The sequence below is a fragment of the Raphanus sativus genome, chromosome 2, assembly GCF_000801105.2.
Source record: "Raphanus sativus cultivar WK10039 chromosome 2, ASM80110v3, whole genome shotgun sequence".
Lineage (NCBI taxonomy): Eukaryota > Viridiplantae > Streptophyta > Magnoliopsida > Brassicales > Brassicaceae > Raphanus > Raphanus sativus.
This window is the reverse complement of record NC_079512.1, coordinates 33,347,822-33,370,103: the sequence shown is the minus strand read 5'-3', so window position 1 is coordinate 33,370,103 and position 22,282 is coordinate 33,347,822. Positions and strand designations below refer to the sequence as shown.

The following is a 22,282-nucleotide window of genomic DNA, read 5'->3' as shown; positions in this document are numbered from 1 at the left end:
TTAGGGAAAAGGGAGTTTTGGAAGTTTATTTGAAAAGATCCATATTTCAACAACTGCCTTTTGAAAAAAAAATTAAGAAGACAACTGCCTTTTGAAAATTTTAAGAATCATACTTGAAATTTATCAATTTTATGAAAATTGGCCTTCTGGGATTTTTTAGAAGCATATCTTCAACCCCATGTAACCGAGATCAACAACTTTTCTTTTTCAACCGAGATCAACAACTAAAAACCAAATTTACATTTGATCTTGGATTCTTTTGCTTCTTGTTATTATGGGCCGTACTATGACATATAACAGGCCCAATCACAAAGCCAGAACCCTTTTTTTAACTTTTACTACCTTTGTCCAAACCCATTGCTGAATTATCTCCAAAATGAAGTTGGACTCTCCATCTCATACAATTGCAAAGGTTGAATGAACATAAAATCAAAAGATCATTTAGTAAGTTTCAGTAGAATCTTATTTCTAGCAACTTATCCTTTACTATTATACTTTGAACAATACTTAGGTTCACCCATGAGGTGAACTTATGAATTCACCTCTTTCCTTATTTCAATCATATTACCATAAATATTAATGTCACATAAATAAATAAATTATAAATTACAAATAAAATAAACTTTAAATCATAAACTCTAAATTCGAACCCTAAAACCAAATCTTAGATCTTAAATTTTAAACCCTAAACCCTAAAACCAAACCTATACCATAAACCCAAACTATATACTCTAAATCCTAAATCTAAATTTAAATCCTAGACTTTAAACTCAAACCATAAACTCTAAACCCTAAACCCAAACTCTAAACCCTATCCTAAACCTTCAACCCAAACTGTAAACCATAAACCCGAACTTTATACCCTAAAATGTATTTGAAAATACATTTGATGATCATTAACCCAAAGGTATTTGAAAATTTTGGGTTTATAGTTTACAGTTTGGGTTTAAGGTTCAGGATTTAGGGTTTAGAGTTTGGGTTTAGGGTTTGGGTTTAGGATTTAGAGTTTGGATTTAGGATTTATGGTTTGAGTTTAGATCTAGAATTTAAATTTAGATTTAAGATTTATGGTATATAGTTTGGGTTTAGGGTATAGGTTTGGGTTTAGGGTTTAGGGTTTGGTTTAAAATTTAAGATCTAAGATTTGAGTTTAGGATTCGAATTTAGAATTTATGATTTAAAGTTTATTCTTTTGTAATTTATAATTTATTTATTTATATGACATTAATATTTATGGCAATATGATTGAAATAAGGAAAGAGGTGAATTCATAAGTTCACCTCAGGGGTGAACCTAAGTATTGTTCTTATACTTTCTCACAGGCAATCACACCTCGCTCACCCACCTAAGTTTAAACAATAAATTAGATGTATCAAGTTATTTTTGGTTGTTTAGATTAATCATTAATGAAACATATATTCAAACCAATGAAAATTTACAACATTCAAAATATCTTTCAAAAATAAAATAAAAAAACTTGAAAATTCCATATTAAATGCATCAGCATTAGCAATCATACCTCTTAACTAGATCATGACCCGCTCGACCGAGCGGGAGTCAATTTTTTTTTATCTTCGTTTTTACTAAATGTTATATATGATTGCAATGTGTATTAATATAAAATTTTGATTAATAACAATGTGTATTAATGTGTTTAAATAAGCAATGTGTTTAATTACTAAATCTGTATTTTTAAATTTTATGATAACGTAAAGTAGATTTTTTTATATTATTTAAAATATATAGTGCTATATATTTTGTATTTTCAACATTTATTATACAAAACTTACATTGGGGTATTATTTATATGAAAATATGTGTAACATAATATATTTATATATTATATAAACATATGCACACCCGCACGGGTTTTTTTTTAAATGTATTCTATATTGTTTAGTTTTATGTAGTATCGAGTTTGTATAATTCAATTTTGTGTTTAAAGAACAATATCAAAACTGTCTTTCGTATGTAAAAATAACACTTTGCAAGCGCGAATTGTGTTTTTTATTATAACACAAAATTTTATATAAAACTTATGTTTTTTGTACATTACGAAATTTAATTTTTTAAAATAATTATTACGTAATTTCAAAGTGAATTTTATCTCTAAAGTCTAATATATTTTGTGTGTAATGGTTCAAAGCATTTTCGATATATATTATATTTCAGTTTGGTTTGTTTTTAGTATTATTGTATAAGTATAATACTATACAATATTATTATTTTCTATACAATATATGAAGCTATGTGTTATTTGTTTTAGAAAGTAGATTAGGTCCAACGTAGTTATAAGAATAGTCATATATTTATGTATGTGTCTATGACTTATCTACCTAATGTTATTCGTACTAATAAAATTAATATGGCCAATGAAAGTATACTGATCAATTTAAAATGAATTGTATAGGGTAATTATAGAACGATTAATATTTTTAGTATTCTTAGTATATATCTTATCTAAATCGATATGTAATAAATGTAAAAATCATATACGGAATATAGACAAAAAGAAAAACTGTATTTAAGGAAATACATCAATGCAAAGTTAGACTATGGTATGTATTATATATAAAGAATGAGATATTTAATTTAAATATATGAGGTCCACTTTTAAAAATCTACCTAGAAAAAGTTGTAATGTTCCTGTTTTAATAAGATAGATTATTTCAACTAAAAGACATTTAACAATCATGCCTAGAAAAGGAAGGAAAAAAAAGCCTGTAAATGTAAATAATGTTATTAGGCGAATGAAATCCTAGAAAAAAAACAGTAAAATTATTCTAATTATGTTCAGACACAAATTTACATGTCACGTCTTAAAAGAAAAGGACGCATCTCTAAAAGTAGAATATATTTACCATTGTCGAGCCTACTGATATCAACTAGGGTTGGTAAAATTTAAAAAGTAAGCTACAAAATGTATTTAGTTACTAAAGTTTTGTTTTTTTCCTTTAATGGGGAGGAGGGGTAGAGAAATAGTCTCTCACAAATAATGGAGGTGAAGTGGAGAAAGAAAGAAAGAGACCAAACTCCAAGACAAAGCTTCTTTTTACCTTCCTGTCTTCTCTTTTGTCTGAATCCGAGTTCTGGATCAGGGAAGAGAGAAACAAGAAACTGATAATCCTTGTCTTTTTTTTCTATCATCTTACTTCAAAATGGCAGAAGAAGATCTCTCGGAGATGGCCAAGGATGTTGAGCTACATCTCAAGCTCGATCCACCTTTATCTGCAAACAACAAGCCGTCCCGGAGCTTCAAAACCTCCTCCTCTTCTTCTCCACCGCCGTGTGACACATCCCACGTCCTCGAGAACGTTCTCGAAAACGTGCTCAAGTTCCTCGAATCAAGACGCGATCGCAACGCCGTCTCTCTGGTCTGCAGATCGTGGTACCGCGTCGAGGCTCAGACCCGATCCGAGGTCTTCATCGGCAACTGCTACTCCCTCTCTCCCGCGCGTCTCGCTCGCCGGTTCACGCGCGTCAGGTCGCTGTTCCTCAAAGGGAAGCCCCGGTTCGCCGATTTCAACCTCATGCCTCCTGACTGGGGAGCTCGGTTCGCGCCTTGGGTTGCCGTGACGGCGAAGGCTTACCCTTGGCTCGAGAAGGTTACTTTGAAACGGATGTTTGTGACGGACGATGACTTGGCGCTTCTCGCTGCGTCGTTCCCTGGGTTCAAGGAGCTTGTCTTGCTCTGCTGTGAAGGGTTTGGGACTAGTGGTGTCGCTGTCGTGGCCAACAAGTGCAGGTAACTCTCTAGATCTGTGTACACACTCTTAGATTGAAAAGTTTTCATGAACTTAAATTTGTTTTCAGACAGCTAAAAGTACTTGATCTGATCGAGTCTGAAGTGACCGACGACGAGGTGGACTGGATCTCTTGTTTCCCCGAGGGCGAAACCCACCTAGAGTCTTTATCTTTCGACTGCGTAGAGTCCCCTATCAATTTCAAGGCCTTGGAAAGGCTCGTGGTTAGGTCACCCTTCTTGAAAAAGCTTAGAACCAACAGGTTTGTTTCCCTCGAAGAGCTGCATCGGCTAATGGTTCGAGCGCCTCAGTTAACGAGTCTCGGGACGGGCTCGTTCAGTAGTAGTACAGAGAATGCGGGTCAGGGTGAACAAGAACCGGATTATGCATCTGCGTTTCGTGCTTGTAGATCACTGGTTTGTCTCTCGGGGTTCAGGGAGTTGGCTGCGGAGTACCTTCCAGCTATCTCTCCAGTTTGTGCTAATCTCACCTCTATTAACTTCAGTTATGCTAATATATCTCCTGACGTGTTCAGGCCCATCATACGCAACTGTCACAATGTCAGAGTCTTCTGGGTATGTAGCCTTCTTGATCTATCTATACTGCTGCATTTAGAGCTGGGATTTCGAACCGAACCTGCCAGAACCGAACCAAACTGAAATTTTCGGTTAGTTCGGTTAGGAGTTTGGTATTCGGTAGTTTTAATTAAAAAAATTGATTTTTGGTTCTGTTCGTAATCGGTTACTTTGGTTTTCTTAAGAAAACAAAAAAGAATATTATAACCAAACCATACTAAAAACCCAAACCGAATTAATCAAACTAACCAAATTTCAAACTGCACAAACTCAAATAACCAAATTAAAAATTAATTAAAATATAAGCCGAAATGAAAAGCTTCGGTAGAATTTTCAAAAACTGAACTAACCGAATAACAATTCAAACTTTATTTTGGATTAATTTGGTACGAGTTGTGTTGAACCAAACCAACCGAAAACCAAACTACCCAAACCGAATTATTCGAACTACCTGAACCAGCAGGACTAACAGCATTGGTTTCTGTAACATGTGTTGTAGTTAGGCTCATTATATAATTTAGTCTGATATCTAAAGAAGCAAGGAATTTGAGTTTTAAAACCTTTATCATGCAGGCTCTTGACTCTATATGCGATGAAGGATTACAGGCAGTGGCCGCAACATGCAAGGAGCTACGTGAGCTTAGGATTTTCCCTTTTGATCCTAGTGAAGACAGCGAAGGTCCTGTCTCGGGTTTAGGCCTCCAAGCAATTTCAGAAGGTTGTAGAAAACTAGAGTCTATCCTGTACTTTTGCCAGCGGATGACTAATGTAGCTGTGACAGCCATGTCTGAGAACTGTCCCCAGCTTACCGTGTTTAGGCTTTGCATAATGGGTCGCCATAGGCCCGACCACGTTACAGGGAAGCCAATGGACGATGGATTTGGCGCCATTGTCAAAAACTGCAAGAAGCTAACCAGGCTTGCAGTATCTGGGTTACTAACAGACAAAGCTTTTAGCCTTATAGGAGAGTATGGGAAGTTGATCCGTACGTTATCTGTAGCTTTTGCAGGGGACAGTGACATGGGTCTGAGATATATACTCGAGGGGTGTCCTAAGCTAGAGAAGCTTGAAATCAGGGACAGTCCTTTTGGGGATGCTGGACTGCGCTCTGGTATGCATAGGTATAATGATATGAGGTTTGTTTGGATGTCGTCATGTAGGTTGTCCAGGGGAAGCTGCAGTGATATTGCTCGCGCTCTGCCTAGTGTGGTGGTGGAAGTATTTGGGTCAGATGATGATGATGTCGATGTCGATGAGGACAATGCAGATTATGTGGAGATACTGTACATGTATCGGTCCCTTGATGGCCCAAGAAAGGATGCTCCAAAGTTTGTAACAATTTTATGAAGACAAACTTAGAGAATGTTGTGTTTGTACCAAGAAAGAGTGACGAGTCAAGGAAGAAAATGTTGTTGTGATAATTAAAGAATGAAACGTTTATTATTTGTCTTGTGTAGTAAAAGGCAAAAGAGTGTGTAATGAAGAATTTGATTTTACAGCCATTTCACAATTATTTGTCTTATACATTACCACTATAAGGTGGTTGTTCTATTCTGGCTTATTAGTAGTGGCTTCTTCACCAATCTTGAGTTCCTCCATTAGCAGATGCTCAATGGTGTCGATGAATGCAGTAACTTTCTCTAAGCTCTTCTCATCAAGTCTTGGGACTGTATGGCCTTTAGGATGATTAACTACCACCGGATTCTTGAACAAGTCTATCAGTTCAGTTCCGTAAGGTTTCAAGAAATCAGTCTCTCCTGCAAAGAATAGACTGATTCTATTTTTTCACATTTGAGAATAGCAAACCAGATATACACTAAACAGTAGAGCATTAAATTACCTAGAAAGTGGAGGGAGGGAATGTCCATGGTAGATGAATACGCATCCTTGGCGACCTTGGTGGACTTGAACATAGCTCCTCCAATAATGATGATGAACTTGATCTTTGGTACTTTCTGGAGTGCAATTCCCTGCTCAAAACAAATTCGAATAATATTAATGATCAAATAATGCATTTCCCAACACAAAAGCAAATACTATTAACGTACCCTTGCTTGCAGTCCTGGTAATCCTCCAGACAAAATTGCACCCTGCAAATTTTTACATAGAGAAATATAATCAAAACTTGAGTTTTTTTTTCTCAGAGTAGGAAATAAAAAACCGACTGTTAATGAGAAATGAAGCAATTGTATATAACATAGAGTACCTGAGAAAAGCCAATGAGACCATCAAAAGGGCCAAGCTTGATCACACTATCCTCTATATACTCCAAACATTTCTCGAAATTCGTATACTCATTAAATTCCTGAAATAAAAAAATTTCCAACTCTCAATTACACGAATTTTAAAAAGCCCTTTCTCAAAAAGTTGAATAAAAATTTACACGAATCTTCTTCATCGTGAATAAAGACACAAGTAAAAAAACAAAGGAGACCTTGTTAAACTGGAACCACTCGTAATAAGGAGGATCGAAGATGCCCTCGACATCAGATTTGCCTTGACAAGGAAAAGGCGCGTCGAGGAACACGAGATCGAGTCGGTCAATAACAGATTTAGGCCACTTGTGAAGCTGTATCTTCATTATCTCTCCGCTCGTACGGAATCCATGTAGACACAGAAACCTTGGCTTCCTCACAATCGTCGTCCCTTCGCTTCCCATTTCTTTTTCAATTAAAAAAATAAATAAATTCACAGTTTGTGTTTTGTTTGGTTTCTCTGTCTTCTCTTTATAAAGCTGTGCGTGTGTGTCTCTCTCGTTCGTGGTTCACATTTGACCAATATATACAAACATTTTTATAATTTAACGCACATGGAAAGAACCAAAAATGTCGGTGGGGTTGAGGGAAAAAAAATCAGGTTGCTTACCTGATTAGTTGGCAATTGTTGGTTAAAATCGACGGCTACAGAGCAATACTCCCTACCTGAATTTTCTAACGAACGGTCGAGATTGAGTCTCATTTCACGGAAATTTGGAAATCTTAAACCTACCGCGTGGGGAACGACATCTTGTGCCCCCGCACGTCAGGCCGTGTCGGTTAGTGAAATCGAACCGGTTCTTAAACCGGAAATTCACTCTAACAATCTATCTACATCATGTAACAAAAAAAGAAAAACAATTTGATCGAAGAAGAAAAGATGAGGAGAGGCAGCAAGGATGAAGACGATGAAGTTGAACAGTTGCTTCAAGCCGCTCAAGACGAGATGATTCTCAAGCTCTCTGTAAATTCTCATACCTCTCGCTCCAAACCTGATTACCTCGATCCGGATCTTCACTCTAGATTCCTCGCCCTCAGATCTAAACCTTCGCATCAGCAGCAGAAGAAGAAGAAGAAGGAGACGAAGGATCAGAAACGGCGGTCGATTTCTCCGCCGAAATCGAAGGGTGTTGAAGAAACACCCGACGATCTCATGCTCAGATTCGCCGCTCTGAAGACTACTCTTCCCTCCTCTTCCTCCTCTGTTCCGCCGTCAGTTCTTCGTCCGAGTGGAATCGGAGATGAGGCTGGTGAATTAGGAGAAGATGATGAAGTGGAGAAGCTGATACAGTGGGCTATAGACGCTGCTCGTCTCGATCCTTCTCCTCCCTCTGACGATGATGATGATGATGGCCGGAGTTCTGATAACGATGATGACAATGGTTCAAAGAGAAATGTCAAGCCCTAATTGTAACAACTTTTGCTCTTCCTTGTAACTTATTATATACCTCCGTTTAGTCACACTGTTATCGAGATTGAATTTAAGTGTGTATCAATCACATTCACTCTAATCCTTTCGGTTTGCAATCAAGTTAATTCAATTTTTTTCATCTGATCAAGACTTTTGAGGCATTGGATTGAGATTGACACCCTAGAAGTTGAGAATTTACTAACTGAGAGATATGTGATTCTAGTGGGAGTCTTTTAAAGCCTGAGATTAACTAGTGTTGCATGTAATAAGCTGAATAGTGGATAAGTATATGAGCTCTAATTATATTTGATAAAAGAAAATTACAGATTAAATCACTCATGATAATAGGGGCTACACATAGGATTCAAAGTTGTAGTTTGGTGGTAGCTTCTTGATGAACTCTAGAACAGCTTTTGCAGTGTTAGCGGCAGCCAAAGATCCAAACTTTCGAATAGCATTAGTTCCTCTTTGCGCTCCAGCTAAATCTGATAATCCCCTTATAACAATTACAGGATACCCATTCGACACGCAAGTCTGGTAAATTCCAAAGCACAAAAAAATAAAACAAAATGAGAAACTATATATTACTTCAAAATAAATGATTCCAGAAGTATATATGTAAACGCTGAATGCCTTACCATAGCCACTGCAGAACTCTCCATGTCGGAGGAGGAAACCTCAAAAGTATCGTATAAGAAGTCTCTGTAGACTGCATTATCCACAAATATGTTAGCAGTGGCTGCCTTTAATCCAACAACCAGTTTTGGTTTCTCTGGAAGACACAAAGTTGAATTCACGCACTGCAACAGCTCTATCTTCTGCACGCATAAAATATTACAAGGAACTGAGATTAACACTGGAACCGTTCTTATTTTCTAATCAATCTGACATTCTTAAAAAAACAGACCTCTAGATCAGCTGCAAGATGAAGCCACTCTTTAGTTGTATTGATCCAAAACACGTTCTGAGGTGAATTGATGTGACCAGTGACTGAATACAGTTGCTCGTAACCATATCTAAAACTCCCTAACATATTGTTGTTGCCTTCTCTTTGTGGAACATTGTACTTCCTGATATCTAAGTACGCTTCATCGTCACCTCCCTCTGCTTTGTCGGGATTCTGTTTTTACTCGAACGATACAGTGTGAAAATATATATGTGAAGAAGCAATTGATCAATAGTAAATTATTATATATATATTTACCAGCCAATCCCACAAGCCAGCATTGGTGATTTGATTAGGAATGGTCACGTCTCCTATGGACATTGAGTTGTTTATATTTCCTGCAATCCCAAAATGAACAATCCCTTTCACTTTGAACACGTCTATCATTTGTTGCGTTGCTGCTGCGGCGTTCACCTGCACTTTTTTTTTTTCATTAGGAATGGTCACGTCTCCTATGGACATTGAGTTGTTTATATTTTTTTAACCCTATATGTATATTAGATGGATAGATTGTTATTTTATTTTAATTGGTCATACACTCCAATTCCACCTTGTGTCTGGAATTATTTTTATTTTATGATTATTAATTAAATCCAAAATAAAATTAAAAAAGGAAGCCAAAACCATTTTTTTTTTTTGACAACATCATAAAACTAACTATGACATATTCCAAGGGCGCATAACTCAGTGGCGGACAAGCTAGCACGCGGTGCCAGATGTTCCCCTTCTGCTATGTTTTATGTTCCGCGTGCTAGCCAAAACCATTTTAAAAATAGAAACAATCAAATGCTTCCTCTTTTATAAAGAAAAAAATGTTGAATAACCAAAGAAACTTTAAAACTGTACTAGACTAATAGTGACTCACCATTCCTCTCCCACATCTGACATACATAACCTTCTTTCCCTGAATTTTTCCTATCCGAAAACGTCTACCTGCAATCATTTCATTTGTCTCACAAAAGTCAGAAACTTATTCACATTTACATCTCAATGGGACTTGCTTCCATTAACTCGAAACAAAAGAATCTCTCAACCACAGAAAGCATGAAAAAGAAACCAGTTCTCGTTGGTCAAAAAGAAACCAGTTCAAGTAGGGGCAAACATTAAGCTAAGTAGATACCGGAGAGATCAATGAACGGGTGAGTAGGATCGGGTCTGAATTTGACACTAGCTAGGAAAGCATTTTCTTCTGTCTCAATGACCGTCACGAGACCTACGTAAGGTCCTTTGCGGTTTACTTTACGGATGGTAGTGGCGGTTTTTAGTTTGTCTGAAGATTTGGCTGAAGCTGGCAAAACTTGTAAGGAAGAGATGATGATGATGATGAAGAGCAGAGGAAGAAGACGAAGAATGTGGTCCAGGGATGCCATTTGATTAGTGGCTTTGTTATCCCACATATTAAACCATCTCATGAGTAAGTTGCTATATAAATGTATTAATGGTCAAAAAAAAAGTTGCTTGATATTAGTGGTCAAATTGTTCTCCGGAATCGAAGATTGGATTTAAAACCCCCTCATGAATTTTCATATCCATATAATGAAATTTTGGGTTTAAAATATATTATTAAATTTTATAAACAAAATATTCTTGTTCATATATATTTGTGATCTTTTTATATTAACACACACACATGCTTCAATATATTAGCTTACATTTTTAAAGAATGTAACATCATAACAGTTTGGTTCTTTAAGTTATATACATCAAAATTCTTTTATTAGCTTTTTAAGAATTTATCAAAATGAATATTTTAGTGTGAGCACAAATTATATTCATGTTTATTTAATGAATTTTTCAAGGTTTTGAAATACATATAAATATAAATATATATTATGAAAGACTACTCTAGTTGAAAAATTCCTAATGCTGATGGCAGGCTAGGTATGGCCTCAACACCGACATAAGTCTGTATCACTCCCAATCCCTGTAGTTTGCAATCACATTTTTTATTGATGTTATCAAGATTGAAGCATTGAATCTGACCCTCTAGAAGGTGATCAGTTGGTTGATATTATTGACTAGAGACATGTACCAATAGTGACAGTCTTTGATAAATAAAAATGTTTTTGCAATGCTGAGATTCAGTGTGTTCGACTTAAGAAAAGCTGAATAGTGAACACTTATTTTATAGAAGAAAATTAAAGATTAAATCACCCATTATGATAAATACTTAGGAACTAAGGTTGTAGTTTGGTGGCAGCTTCTTGATGAACTCTAGAACAGCTCTAGCAGTATTAGTGGCAGCCAAAGATCCAAACTTACGAACAGCATTGTCTCCTGTTTGTGCTCCAGCTAGATCTGATAGTCCCCTTATTACAATTACAGGATACCCATTTGATACGCATGTCTGTTGAAAAACAAAACAGAAAAAGAAACAAAATGAGAAACCGAATGATTCAAAAGTGTATGTATAAACATTGAATAAACTACCATAGCCACTGCAGAACTCTCCATATCTGCGGAGGAAACACCAAAAGTATCGTATAAGAAATCTCTGTAGGCTGCATTATCCACAAATGTATTAGCAGTGGCTGCCTTTAATCCAACAACCAGTTTTGGTTTCTCTGGAAGACACAAAGTTGCATTCACACACTGCAATAGCTCTATCTTCTGCACCCATAAAATGAATAACAACCTGGGATTAGCTCTGGTATATACAATTATTTTGCTTTAATCAATATATATATATATATATATATATATATATCATTATTACAACCTCTAGACCAGCTGCAAGTTGAAGCCACTCTTGAGTTGTATTGATCCAAAACACTTTCTTAGGTGAATTCTTATGACCAATACTGACTGAGTATAGTTCCTCGTAGCTGTATCCAATACTCCCTAACACACTGTCGCTGCCATCCCCTTGTGGAACAGTATACTTCCAAAATCTAAGTATGCTGCATAGTCACCTCCCTCTGCTTTGTCTGGATTCTATTTTACTCAGAACCAAATCATGAGTTAATATATATACGAAGAGAGGCAATTAATTATATATCATCAATATAAAACTACTATGACTTTAATATTTACCAGCCAATCCCACAAGCCAGCATTGGTGATTTGCTTAGGAATGCTCACGTCTCCTATGGACATTGAGTTGTTTATATTCCTGCAATCCCAAAATGCACAATCCCTTTCATATTGAACACATCTATCATTTGTTGTGTTGCTGCTGCTGCGTTTACCTGCGCATATTTTTTGTTAACATAACTATCTATGTTTCATAAAAGAGTGCAGTTTTAATAATTCACATGAACTAAAAAGAAATAAATAGACTAATATGCCTCTATGAATAATATATTACTAAATACTAGAGGTAAAATTATTAGCCGGAATCTAATCTGCTCCAAATATTTAAATATCCGGATAGTAAATTTTTATATAGGTATTTATAAACGACTGATTTTTAATAAACAAAACTTTATATTTGAATTTTTATATCAAAATTCTATTTTGATTATTTTATTTTTAACAATATTGTACGAATTGTTTTTTCTTATTCTTAGGGATATGGTAATATATATGCTTAATATCTATATATTTGCTTATTTTTCCAAATAACCGAAAGCCACAAGTTTGGATATGTTTTTATAAACCTGGATCCAAGTATGTGATATTCCATGATATCCTACCTTTTCTCACCCCTTTTAAATATATTATCACTGATTAAATTTAATATTTATTAGTTGTACCTACATTGACAACTGTTAGTAAAAAAAATATATTTTTCAAAAATAATTATTGGAGTAGTTAAAAGTATAATAGTTTCTGTTATAGAAATATCATACTATTGCGTATAGCCAGAGCTTATTCACTCTGTTTTGTAACAACAAAAAATGTAAGAAAACAACAAAAGAACCTTTTCTAATTGTAAACGGCCGATTAGTACCTGAACTAGGTCTATATTGCCTAATCAATACCCAGACTTTTTGACTGTGCGTATTTGTACCTAAACTAACAAATATTTGAAATTGATACCTCAACTTATAAAAAACGTTTTTTACGTACCTATGACCGACACTGTATCAGGTAATCGGTAAACTAATCGGTCATTATGCTGATGTGGAATAATTTTTAGAATAATCAAGTTAGTTTAAGAAAACGACATCGTTTAGGAAATGAAAAAAATATAAAACATAACATAGGATCGAACCCGGAATGGATACAAATAGAATGCCTTTACTAACCACTTGCACCGCAGAAGATACATTGTTTACTTCTACAACCAGGAATATATAACGTTTGATAAACGCTTATTAGATACTTAAACATAAAACTCTCCACACTCCCGACATTTCTCTCCCACTTATCCCTTTTCCAATTCGATGAAACCTAGAAAAATTCAGGAAAGAGATCGTGAAGAGTTGCTTGGTTAGCAGGAAGAGAGTGATCAGAGCGAGTTTAATACATCAAAATCAACACTATAGGCGTTCTAATCCTTCGGAAATGAGGTAAAATTTTTTTTTTGAGTTTCCAAAAAAGTTTGAAAAATCTTAATCTTTATGCATGTATTTCTATTCTAATATGACTATATGATAGTTAGAACCACCGAGAGAGGCTTCTAAAGGTCGGAATAAGAATCCAGAAAAGAGAAAGAAGGGGATAAATGAAGAACTAAAAAAAGGGAAGAAGGTCACCAACCATGGGCGAAAAATGCAGTGCTACAGATGTGGTTTGATGGGACATAACTCACTGAAATGCATCAATGGAGGTGTTCCATACAAGCCTAGGAAGCCAAAGAAGGCTAAGACTAAAACCACAAGTGGCATGGACAGTGAAGAAGGACCAAGCCAACAAAGCCAACCAAGTTAAACTTCTGATTTTAGTTCCTTATTTCTAGGTTGTTTTAAAATGTCGCTAGGATGGTTTGGAGTGTTATTGCTATCGGATTGGGTAGGTTTTGGCTCTATTACTGCTATATAATGACGTCTATGGTACTTGATGATACTTTTGGACTAGAATGAATGTAGTGATGCTTATTGCTAATTAAAATATTGTTAAGATTTCTTCATGTAATGAGTTCAATGCTGTTTAAATGTCTAAAATCATAGTTAAACATGTCTCTAAAACTAAATTCAGAAACACATAATATAATAAAATATTTTATCTAATACGTGTTTATCAAAGATTATATAGTTATGGTTGTAGAAGCTAACAATATATCTTCCGCGGCACAAGTGGTTAGTAAAGACACTATATGTGCATCTAACCTGGGTTCGATTCTAAGTTCTGTTTTATTTTTTTTTTCATTTTTTAAACGACGTCGTTTTCTTAAACTAACTTGATTATTCTAAAAATAATTCCGCATCAGCATAATGACCGATTAGTTTACCGATTACCTGACACATTGTCGGTCGTAGGTACGTAAAAGACGTTTTTATAAGTTGAGGTATCAATTTCAAATATTTGTTAGTTTAGGCACAAATACGCACAGTCAAAAAGTCTGGGTATTGATTAGGCAATATAGACCTAGTTCAGGTACTAATCGGCCGTTTTCCCTACTATCTATATATATAAAGAGAGTTGAATCTCTCCTGCTGACACATCAGCGTCCACGTCAGAAATTAGAAGTCTCACGAGTTGACACATCAGATATACACCGTATCACTTAAACTTTGTTCTCTCGAAATGGGCTTCGCAATGGGCTTCGTCCAGCGCAAATGAAATGCTCTTCGGCACTAGGCCCATCGACACTGTTCTACGAAATCCCTAAACATATGTTCTCTTTCGTGTTCTTCGTCTGTTTTCATTTGGCGTTGAGATTTTCTAGATTCTGTAACGGTGTTTGTGGTTTAATCTTAAATCGTCTTTATTCTCCATCCCACTACGAATCAATCTATTGCGCTCTTCGTCTGCTAGATCTTTATATATATAAACCTTCGATGTGTCGTTTCCGGCAAAATCTATAATCTTCCGGAGATCGCGATCTCTTCATCTCTCTGAAAAAGGCAGCGTCTTGTGGGGTTAGCAAGCTATTCGTCGGCGAGCAGGTGAGGCCAGCGACCATTGGCATTACCCGGAGCAACCACAACTTCAAGCTTTCTGACTATACAATGTCCATACGCTTATGGGTATTCTCAAACCTTGGATATATTATCAAATATATAAGATACTCCAATTTTTCTTTTTCTTTTCCAGCTTTAAAATACTCCAAATTTTGTGAGGCTCATAATCCGTTCGTGGAATATAATTATTTATTTTATGGTTATAGTTTAACTTGCAAATGTATGATTATAAATACAAACAAAAGTAATTTAAAAATATATATTATATTTTAACTATGTTTTCACAAATGAAATTTCTATAAGTTCTATATGTATTAATGCTTTTAAAAATATTAATAAACTTTAATATAAATATAAATCACTGTTATAGAATAACTTACAAAATCCAATCAAATGACATAGAAGATTAATTTTATTTCTTCTAAGAATAGGAATAGATGAAGTAGAATAAAAAAACTTATATGATGTATAAATCTTTATAATTACACATTGTGAATGATATAGATGATATCAAAGGGAAAAACATTGACAATACAAGTTAGATCAAATATAAATAAACAAATAAAACATATTTATTCTCATTTCTAAAATAAAACTATACTGTATAGGAAAATTGGTCGATTGTAATAAAATTATGTTTTCATCAAACTAAAAACCCACAACAAAAAATATAAATAATAATTATAATAGTATGGTCTCACAACATATACATCAAATAAAAATTAGAACACATCACATTAAAATAAGTATATATTAAATGTTAAACAAAATAAAAATAGACATTTTAAACTAAATATTTATAGTATACATATCCCCTAGACTATATTTGAGAAGTGATTTTGCCACATGTCTTCTCTACAATCATTCTCACAAAAATAATATGACATGGCTACTAAAATTGATGACATGTCTTATAGACTAATATGACATGGACAATTTTTGCCATATGTCTTCTCTACAATCATTCTCACAAAAATAATATGACATGACTAATAAAATTGATAACATATCTTATAGGTTAATATGACATGGAAAATTATACTTAATGTTAATTTATATTTTTAGTAAACTTTTTAAAATATGGTAATAACTCATATATTACATTTATTTTCGATTTATATTTTTGGACTTTTTAAAAATATGGTAATAACTCATAAATCATCATTAAAATAAATATATTCAATTATGACATTTCAAATTTCAAAAATATCATTAAAATTAAAAATATTTCAAAATATATACATATTTTTAGAAAATTACAAAAATTAAATCACAAATCAAATTAAATCGTAAAATCATTAGTTTCTTATATATATCTACAGGTTTTATAAATATTTTTTAATTTTAATTTTTGACAATTATGAAATTTTCATCCCCTAGATTATATTTGAGAAGTGATTTTACCACATGTCTTCTACAATCATTTTCACAAAAGTAATATGGCATGACTACTAAAATTGATATGTCTTATAGATTAATATGACATGGAAAATTATATTTAATGTTAATTTATATTTTTGGTAAACTTTTTAAATATGGTAATAACTCATGTATTATATTTATTGTCGATTTATATTTTTGGACTTTTTAAAAATATGGTAATAACTCATAAATCATCATTAAAATAAATATATTCAATTATGACATTTAAAAGTTTGAAATTTCATTTAAATTAAAAATATTTCAAAAATATATACATACTTTTAGAAAATTATAAAAATTAAATCATAAAATCAAATTAAATCGTAAAATCATTAGTTTCTTATATATATATATCTACAGATTTTATAAATATAGTTTAATTTTAATTTTGACAATTATGGAATTTTACATATTTATGTAATATATTTAATTAAAATAAATAGATAGAAAAATCTACCTAAGATTATAATTTTAAATATATACATGCACATTCTTAAATATATTTCAAAATAAACAAAATTGTTTTTATTTTAATTTTAATGTTCAGTTAAATCAAATTTATATTAAAATATTAATAAGAAAAATAAAATTTATAATATTAATAAAAAAATAAATATAATTTATGTTTATCTGTTAGAGAATATTTTAAAATATTTTAAAAATTTTTTACTGCACATGGTGCAGGAAAACACCTAGTATAGATATAATTATGTTTAAATATTTTTAAAAAATATAACTGGTCCGGATCCGGATATACATGCCTAAAATTTCAGTATCCAGATCTTAATGTTTTTAATTTGTATATTAGCCGTTGAAATTATTTTATAGTTCACATCCCGCCCGTAGAGCGGGCCGACCCTAGTAGACTATATTTGGTTACTCACCATTCCTATCCCACATCTGACATACACAACCTTCTTTCCATGAATCTTCCCAATCCGAAAACGTCTTCCTGCATTCATGTTCTCACGAAGTCAGAAACCTTATTTACATCTCAAAGTAACTTGCTTGCAGTGACCGGTAACAAAAGACTCTAAATAAAGATATCGATTAAGGAAGTGGCAGTTATTAAGTTTAGTATATACCAGAGAGATCCAAGAACGGATGAGCAGGATCCGGTCTGAAATCTACACTTCCCAGGAAAGCATTTTCTTCAGTCTCAAAGACCGTCACGAGACCGATGTAAGGTCCTCTGTGGTTGACGTCTCGGATGGTAATGGCGTTTTTTAGTTTGTGTGGTGTGGCTGAAGCAAGCAGAACGTGTAAGGAAGAGATGAAGAGAAGAGGAAGAAGACAGAGAATGTGGTCCAGAGAAGCCATTTGATTGGTTGTAGGTTTTGAGATCCAAAATCCCCAGCTCATGTTGTATGCATATATTGCATCCAAGTCAAACCATCTACAAGGCTCACGGGAAAAGTGCCTATTTCAACATGAATTTTACGCGTCGTGCATATTCATTCACGAACTTTGTAGCAGTGCGTATTCCACACTGAACTAAACAAATTTTTTAAAATACTATATGAACTTTATGCGTCGTGTCTATTCCTTCACGAACTTTATAGTAGTGCGTATTTCACATTGAACTAACAAAAAATAAAAAAATACTGCATAGACTCTCAAAATAATGCTTATTTCAATATTGAGCGTTAAATGTGTTAGTCATCCGTTAATTTATCAAAACAACGTCATTTTGAATAAATTTTGTGAATTAAAAATCAAAATAAAATATAGATTCTTAAAATTGTGCTTATATATATTGACTGTCAAATGTAATAGTCATCCTTTAATTTACCAAAAACCTCTCAAAATTGTACTTATATATTGACTGTCAAAGGTGTTAGTCATGTTTTAATTTATCAAAAGATTTTATTTTGGATAAATTCTATGAAATTATCCGTCAATTTATAATTTTTTATTTTTTATAAAATCTATCAAAAATGATGTTATTTTGATAAATTAACGTATGACTAACACTTTTGATTTCTTAAACAGAAAAATACTAACACTTTTGACGGTTAATGTACATATATATATGACTACACCTTTGATTTGCTGATAAAAAAAGACGAACACCTTTGACGCTCAAAATCGTGATTATATATATACACCGTCAAAGATGTTAGTCTTTTTTTGTCAGTAAGTGAAAGGTGTTAGTCAAGTCATACATTAATTTATTAAAACAACGTCATTTTGGATAATTTTTTTGTAAAATGAAAAAATTAAAAAATGACGGACAATTTCATAGAATTTATCCAAAATAATATTTTGATAAAATCAATGATGAGTATTACTTTTGACATATATAAGCACAATTTTGAGAGTGTATTTTATTTTTAATTTTTAATTTTTAATTTCACAGATTTATACAAAATGACGTTGTTTTGATACATTAACGGATGACTAACATATTTAACACTCAATATTGAAATAAGCACGATTTTGAGAGTCTATGTAATATTTTTTGATTTTGGTTTTGTTCAATGTGAAATACGCACTATTATAAAGTTCGTGAAGGAATAGACACGACGTATAAAGTTCATATAGTATTTTAAAAAATTTGTTTAGTTCAGTGTGAAATACGCACTACTACAAAGTTCGTGAATGAATAAGCACGACACGTAAAGTTCATATTGAAATAGGCATTTTTTCCCAAGGCTCACATGGGCAGAAACTAGTATAATATATTTTCTTCTTCTTCCTTGTGATTCTCGTTTCGTGTCAATAAACTAGTCGTAACCTTTACACTTTAAATATATAAACGTCGACGGCTACACGTTTTTTTAAATATCAATAATTAAGATACAAATTGTCAAAAATATCTTCTATTTGTTTTGTTTTAAACAAAATTAACAATGAAAAGGGGTCCAGTCTCTTGAAAAATGGCCACTAAAAGTGTTTCATTTTATTCCTCATGCAATTAGTCTTTTGTCTGAACATTCAATCAGTATTCTTCAACTGCCTAAACTATTGCAAAACATGAACGCACACAACCGTGTAGCTCCTAAGCCGCGTTTGAAAAGTTCTTTTTTTTTGCGTTTGAAAACTTTGTTTGTTAACCCATATTAATATACGATTTATACATGTGCTGCTTAAAAAGTTCACATTCAATAAATTAATGATTGGTATATTTTTGCTATATACCGATTGTGATCAGTGTTTGGTTGTGATTGCAATTACTACTTTTGCTACGCTTAAACGTTGAATTTGTTTTTACTATAGAATTATAGATCCTTAATTAGTTTTTAATTTGATCAAAATTAGTAAGTTATCAATTAATTTCTTTGGGCCAAGAAAGTATAGTGAGAAAATATACATTTAACACATGATTTGAATGGAATCTGAAATCCAACGTCAATAATTTCTCTTTTACAAATCTTCTCGTTACGTTGCATAAGAACTAAGATCATAACGTATTTTAATCGTGATTCGTGAGTGAGTGAGGCTAGGCAATAGGCATCAACTTTTTGATAAAAAATAGCCTCATATAATAGACCATCATTAAGTAGTGGCTTAAACTGGGGATCAATCCAAACTAGTTATTTATCATCTCTTTTCTTGAACCTTAGAAAAATGTTTCGTCAAAAAAAAAGTTTGGAAAAATGTTAAAACAGGAAGGAAATCCATATGTCATATGAACTGGAAGTACAGTTGTTGTGAATATGCAGATTAGGAATTTAATGGCTGATCAATTCAGAGGTACACGTTAAACCGGAATAACAAAAGGCTAGATTGATTAGAGCAATGAGATGAATGATTTAATTGTATTACTCTCATAAATAAATAACATACTTTTTTTTTTTTTTTTTAAATATATTTATATTATTTATCTACCCGAAAACCGGGAATTAAAGCATCGAGTACAAACGTGATTTGAACAAAATGGTCTAATGTTAAACGTTTCGTCCCTAGCTTCGCTCAACCACCTCTAAACCGACGCATTCCGCTAGTTAGATCCATCAACATCAGACTGTCAATCCCCGTTCTCGACCAGTGATGGTAAGCATTCGAGGGTGGCGTTCACCTCATTTCTGAAGTTGCCGGTTCATCTTATGCCATCACCAACGTAGCTAGTTCATGACGATCTCCTCACATTCGCAATCTCTACTTCCAATTAAGTGCGGAGATGGATAAACATAACCTGAAAGCTTCATACCTGAAACCGCCAGATTGATCGCCATGGCGAGTTCATCCATCGAGAACAAAGGCCGGTTGAGCTGTGACCACTCTGTCTTGTGGAAGGGTACCTGCAAAAGAAGGAGGACATCCTACTGAAGCTTGAAAAGCCAAACTCCAGTATCGGGATAGACGCCAATCCAGCACGCCGCCACGGACAATGAGTTACGTTCCGTAGACTCTCGGACCATAACAAACGCCCACGCACTCCATCTCTTAGAACAAGAGGAAGGTTCTTAAAGCTTTAACATGTAGCCAAACGGTGGCTAACGAGACTACTAACAATAAAGAACAAAACCCAAAGACTTCTCCACCAAAATGTGCACTTCTGGAGGTAGAAGAACCACGGAACAGAGCCATGATGAGACTAGGCAAGACCGAAGCAGAGATCCGGAGAGACGACGCCAAAGCGTAGACAACTCCACGCGTCACCTCGTCGGGGCTTCACACGCGCCGCCGGAGAGCTTCAAATGACACCGCCAGAAGAAGCCAACCCACGCACGCCTTGAGGAGAGAACACCATCGAAGTCCAGACTAGATGGAGTAGAAGGCTCCTCCTACACCGAGACACCAAGGCGGAGGAACAAGAGCCGACACCACCACCCCACACCGACACAGATCCGAGAAGATCCAGGACAGGAGAGCCTAATCGGAGCACCACGCGCCACGAACTCCGGCGAAACCAGATCGAACAAAAGGAAAATGTCGACCCAGATCCAGCCACCGAAAAAGCCGACCTCGCCACATCCTAACCACCTTAGCCTCGTCGCCACTCCGGAACAAGCACGTCCACCAAACAGAATCGTCGTCGGCGTCCCGTGACCGAAGCTCTGTTGACGGAACGGCTCTCTAGAGTCTTGACATGTCGAAAAAGGGGCTGAGGAGCTTAAGAGGCAAAGAGAAAAAGAGAGATTAAGGAAGAGGAGCCACCGGCAGCAGCTCGGAGCCGCTACCGGAGAAGAACGAGACTATGGCGGAGGTTTTCTGCAGAGAGGATAAGAGAGAGAGAGAGGTTCGTGATGTTGATGTATTTAGCTACGATGTTAGTTCATAAATAACATAACATACTTGTAACATAAAGATACGCATACATAGAGAAGATATTCACAACGATTATGTATTGGACTGGAAGTGTTCGAAAATACTTCAATGATCTCTGATAGAGTGATCTTGAACCCGGTTCTAAAACCCAAAGGCAGAGCATAGTGATCCTAGGTTCTAACCTTGTTTTTGCTTAGGCTACGAAGTGCTTGTTCCTTATATCTCTTGTGCTATGTTTTGTGTGGTTACTTGCTTATATATGTTTATTGTGTTGTCTTATGCTTGGGTATTAAAAGTACATGAAAAGAAACGTAGATGGTTTAGTGTTAGCTTAGGTCGAGTTACCAACTTCTAGTATGCAAATGAAATAGCTAGTCTTTGTGTCACTTAAAAAAGACAAGAACTGTTGGTCTGTATGGGATGGACAACTTCTATACTACTTAGAAAATTCTTACTCTGCATTCGTGGAACAGTGTTTATGCACTAAAAGAAAAAAAAAACTGATCCAACTAAAACCTTTTAATAAGAGTCTTTGTAAGAGGATCATTTCACATTTATAGAGATAAAAACATTTCCATTATGGTGGAGAGTGGAGACTCGAGAGGTTCCATTGTACTTGGTGAGTAGATCTTTCACTCAAAGTTGTTGTACTAAACTCATGGATGGATTGACGATTCTATACGCTGACTGACGACATTGTGTGAAGCC

At 34.4% G+C, this 22,282-nt stretch overlaps 5 protein-coding genes across 6 annotated transcripts; 2 read left to right on the top strand and 3 right to left on the bottom strand.

The window, feature by feature from the left end:
• Positions 1–2,963: 2,963 nt before the first annotated feature.
• Positions 2,964–5,869, top strand: LOC108842735 (F-box protein FBX14). The gene is made up of 3 exons (XM_018615739.2): positions 2,964–3,745; positions 3,814–4,318; positions 4,892–5,869. The coding sequence occupies exons 1-3, from the start codon at positions 3,159–3,161 to the stop codon at positions 5,663–5,665; spliced, it is 1,866 nt and encodes a 621-aa protein (XP_018471241.2). The 5' UTR covers positions 2,964–3,158; the 3' UTR covers positions 5,666–5,869.
• LOC108842736 (uncharacterized) lies at positions 5,740–7,085 on the bottom strand. Of its 2 annotated transcripts, none has more exons than XM_018615740.2 (5): positions 6,753–7,085; positions 6,525–6,623; positions 6,367–6,408; positions 6,159–6,288; positions 5,740–6,075 (listed from the first exon to the last, which is right to left on the bottom strand). In XM_018615740.2, exons 1-5 carry the CDS (start codon positions 6,975–6,977, stop codon positions 5,867–5,869), a joined length of 705 nt encoding a protein of 234 aa, XP_018471242.1. In that variant the 5' UTR covers positions 6,978–7,085; the 3' UTR covers positions 5,740–5,866. The 2 variants fall into 2 exon arrangements, with proteins under 2 accessions (XP_018471242.1, XP_018471244.1); XM_018615742.2 differs by having other exon boundaries at positions 5,913–6,089.
• A 311-nt stretch (positions 7,086–7,396) lies between these two features.
• Positions 7,397–8,127, top strand: LOC108839885 (uncharacterized). The gene has a single exon (XM_018612666.2). The coding sequence runs from the start codon at positions 7,454–7,456 to the stop codon at positions 7,979–7,981; it is 528 nt and encodes a 175-aa protein (XP_018468168.1). The 5' UTR covers positions 7,397–7,453; the 3' UTR covers positions 7,982–8,127.
• Positions 8,128–8,259: 132 nt separating this feature from the next.
• LOC108843720 (bark storage protein A) lies at positions 8,260–10,341 on the bottom strand. The gene is made up of 6 exons (XM_018616981.2): positions 10,051–10,341; positions 9,796–9,863; positions 9,189–9,344; positions 8,892–9,104; positions 8,623–8,802; positions 8,260–8,518 (listed from the first exon to the last, which is right to left on the bottom strand). The coding sequence occupies exons 1-6, from the start codon at positions 10,325–10,327 to the stop codon at positions 8,336–8,338; spliced, it is 1,077 nt and encodes a 358-aa protein (XP_018472483.2). The 5' UTR covers positions 10,328–10,341; the 3' UTR covers positions 8,260–8,335.
• Positions 10,342–10,959: 618 nt separating this feature from the next.
• LOC108843721 (bark storage protein A) lies at positions 10,960–17,709 on the bottom strand. Its single transcript, XM_057003185.1, is given in 8 exon segments — positions 10,960–11,277; positions 11,361–11,540; positions 11,650–11,813; positions 11,816–11,864; positions 11,964–12,043; positions 12,046–12,118; positions 17,245–17,312; positions 17,446–17,709. Coding segments are annotated over 8 exon segments (1,026 nt in total). The 5' UTR covers positions 17,681–17,709; the 3' UTR covers positions 10,960–11,100.
• Between the last annotated feature and the right edge of the window lie 4,573 nt (positions 17,710–22,282).

What these genes read in the sequence shown, in the direction of transcription:
- LOC108842735 (XM_018615739.2), top strand. Translation starts at nt 3,159, where the DNA reads ATGGCAGAAGAAGATCTCTCGGAGATGGCCAAGGATGTTGAGCTACAT. An exon ending in GTCGTGGCCAACAAGTGCAG is followed by an intron (nt 3,746 to 3,813) that starts GTAACTCTCTAG and finishes ATTTGTTTTCAG; the next exon opens with ACAGCTAAAAGTACTTGATC. An exon ending in ACAATGTCAGAGTCTTCTGG is followed by an intron (nt 4,319 to 4,891) that starts GTATGTAGCCTT and finishes TTTATCATGCAG; the next exon opens with GCTCTTGACTCTATATGCGA.
- LOC108843720 (XM_018616981.2), bottom strand. Translation starts at nt 10,327, where the DNA reads ATGTGGGATAACAAAGCCACTAATCAAATGGCATCCCTGGACCACATT. An exon ending in TCAGATGTGGGAGAGGAATG is followed by an intron (nt 9,345 to 9,795) that starts GTGAGTCACTAT and finishes AAAAAAGTGCAG; the next exon opens with GTGAACGCCGCAGCAGCAAC. An exon ending in AGAGTTCTGCAGTGGCTATG is followed by an intron (nt 8,519 to 8,622) that starts GTAAGGCATTCA and finishes GGAATTTACCAG; the next exon opens with ACTTGCGTGTCGAATGGGTA.
- LOC108839885 (XM_018612666.2), top strand. Translation starts at nt 7,454, where the DNA reads ATGAGGAGAGGCAGCAAGGATGAAGACGATGAAGTTGAACAGTTGCTT.
- LOC108842736 (XM_018615740.2), bottom strand. Translation starts at nt 6,977, where the DNA reads ATGGGAAGCGAAGGGACGACGATTGTGAGGAAGCCAAGGTTTCTGTGT. An exon ending in TACCAGGACTGCAAGCAAGG is followed by an intron (nt 6,289 to 6,366) that starts GTACGTTAATAG and finishes TGTTTTGAGCAG; the next exon opens with GGAATTGCACTCCAGAAAGT. An exon ending in TCCCTCCCTCCACTTTCTAG is followed by an intron (nt 6,076 to 6,158) that starts GTAATTTAATGC and finishes TATTCTTTGCAG; the next exon opens with GAGAGACTGATTTCTTGAAA.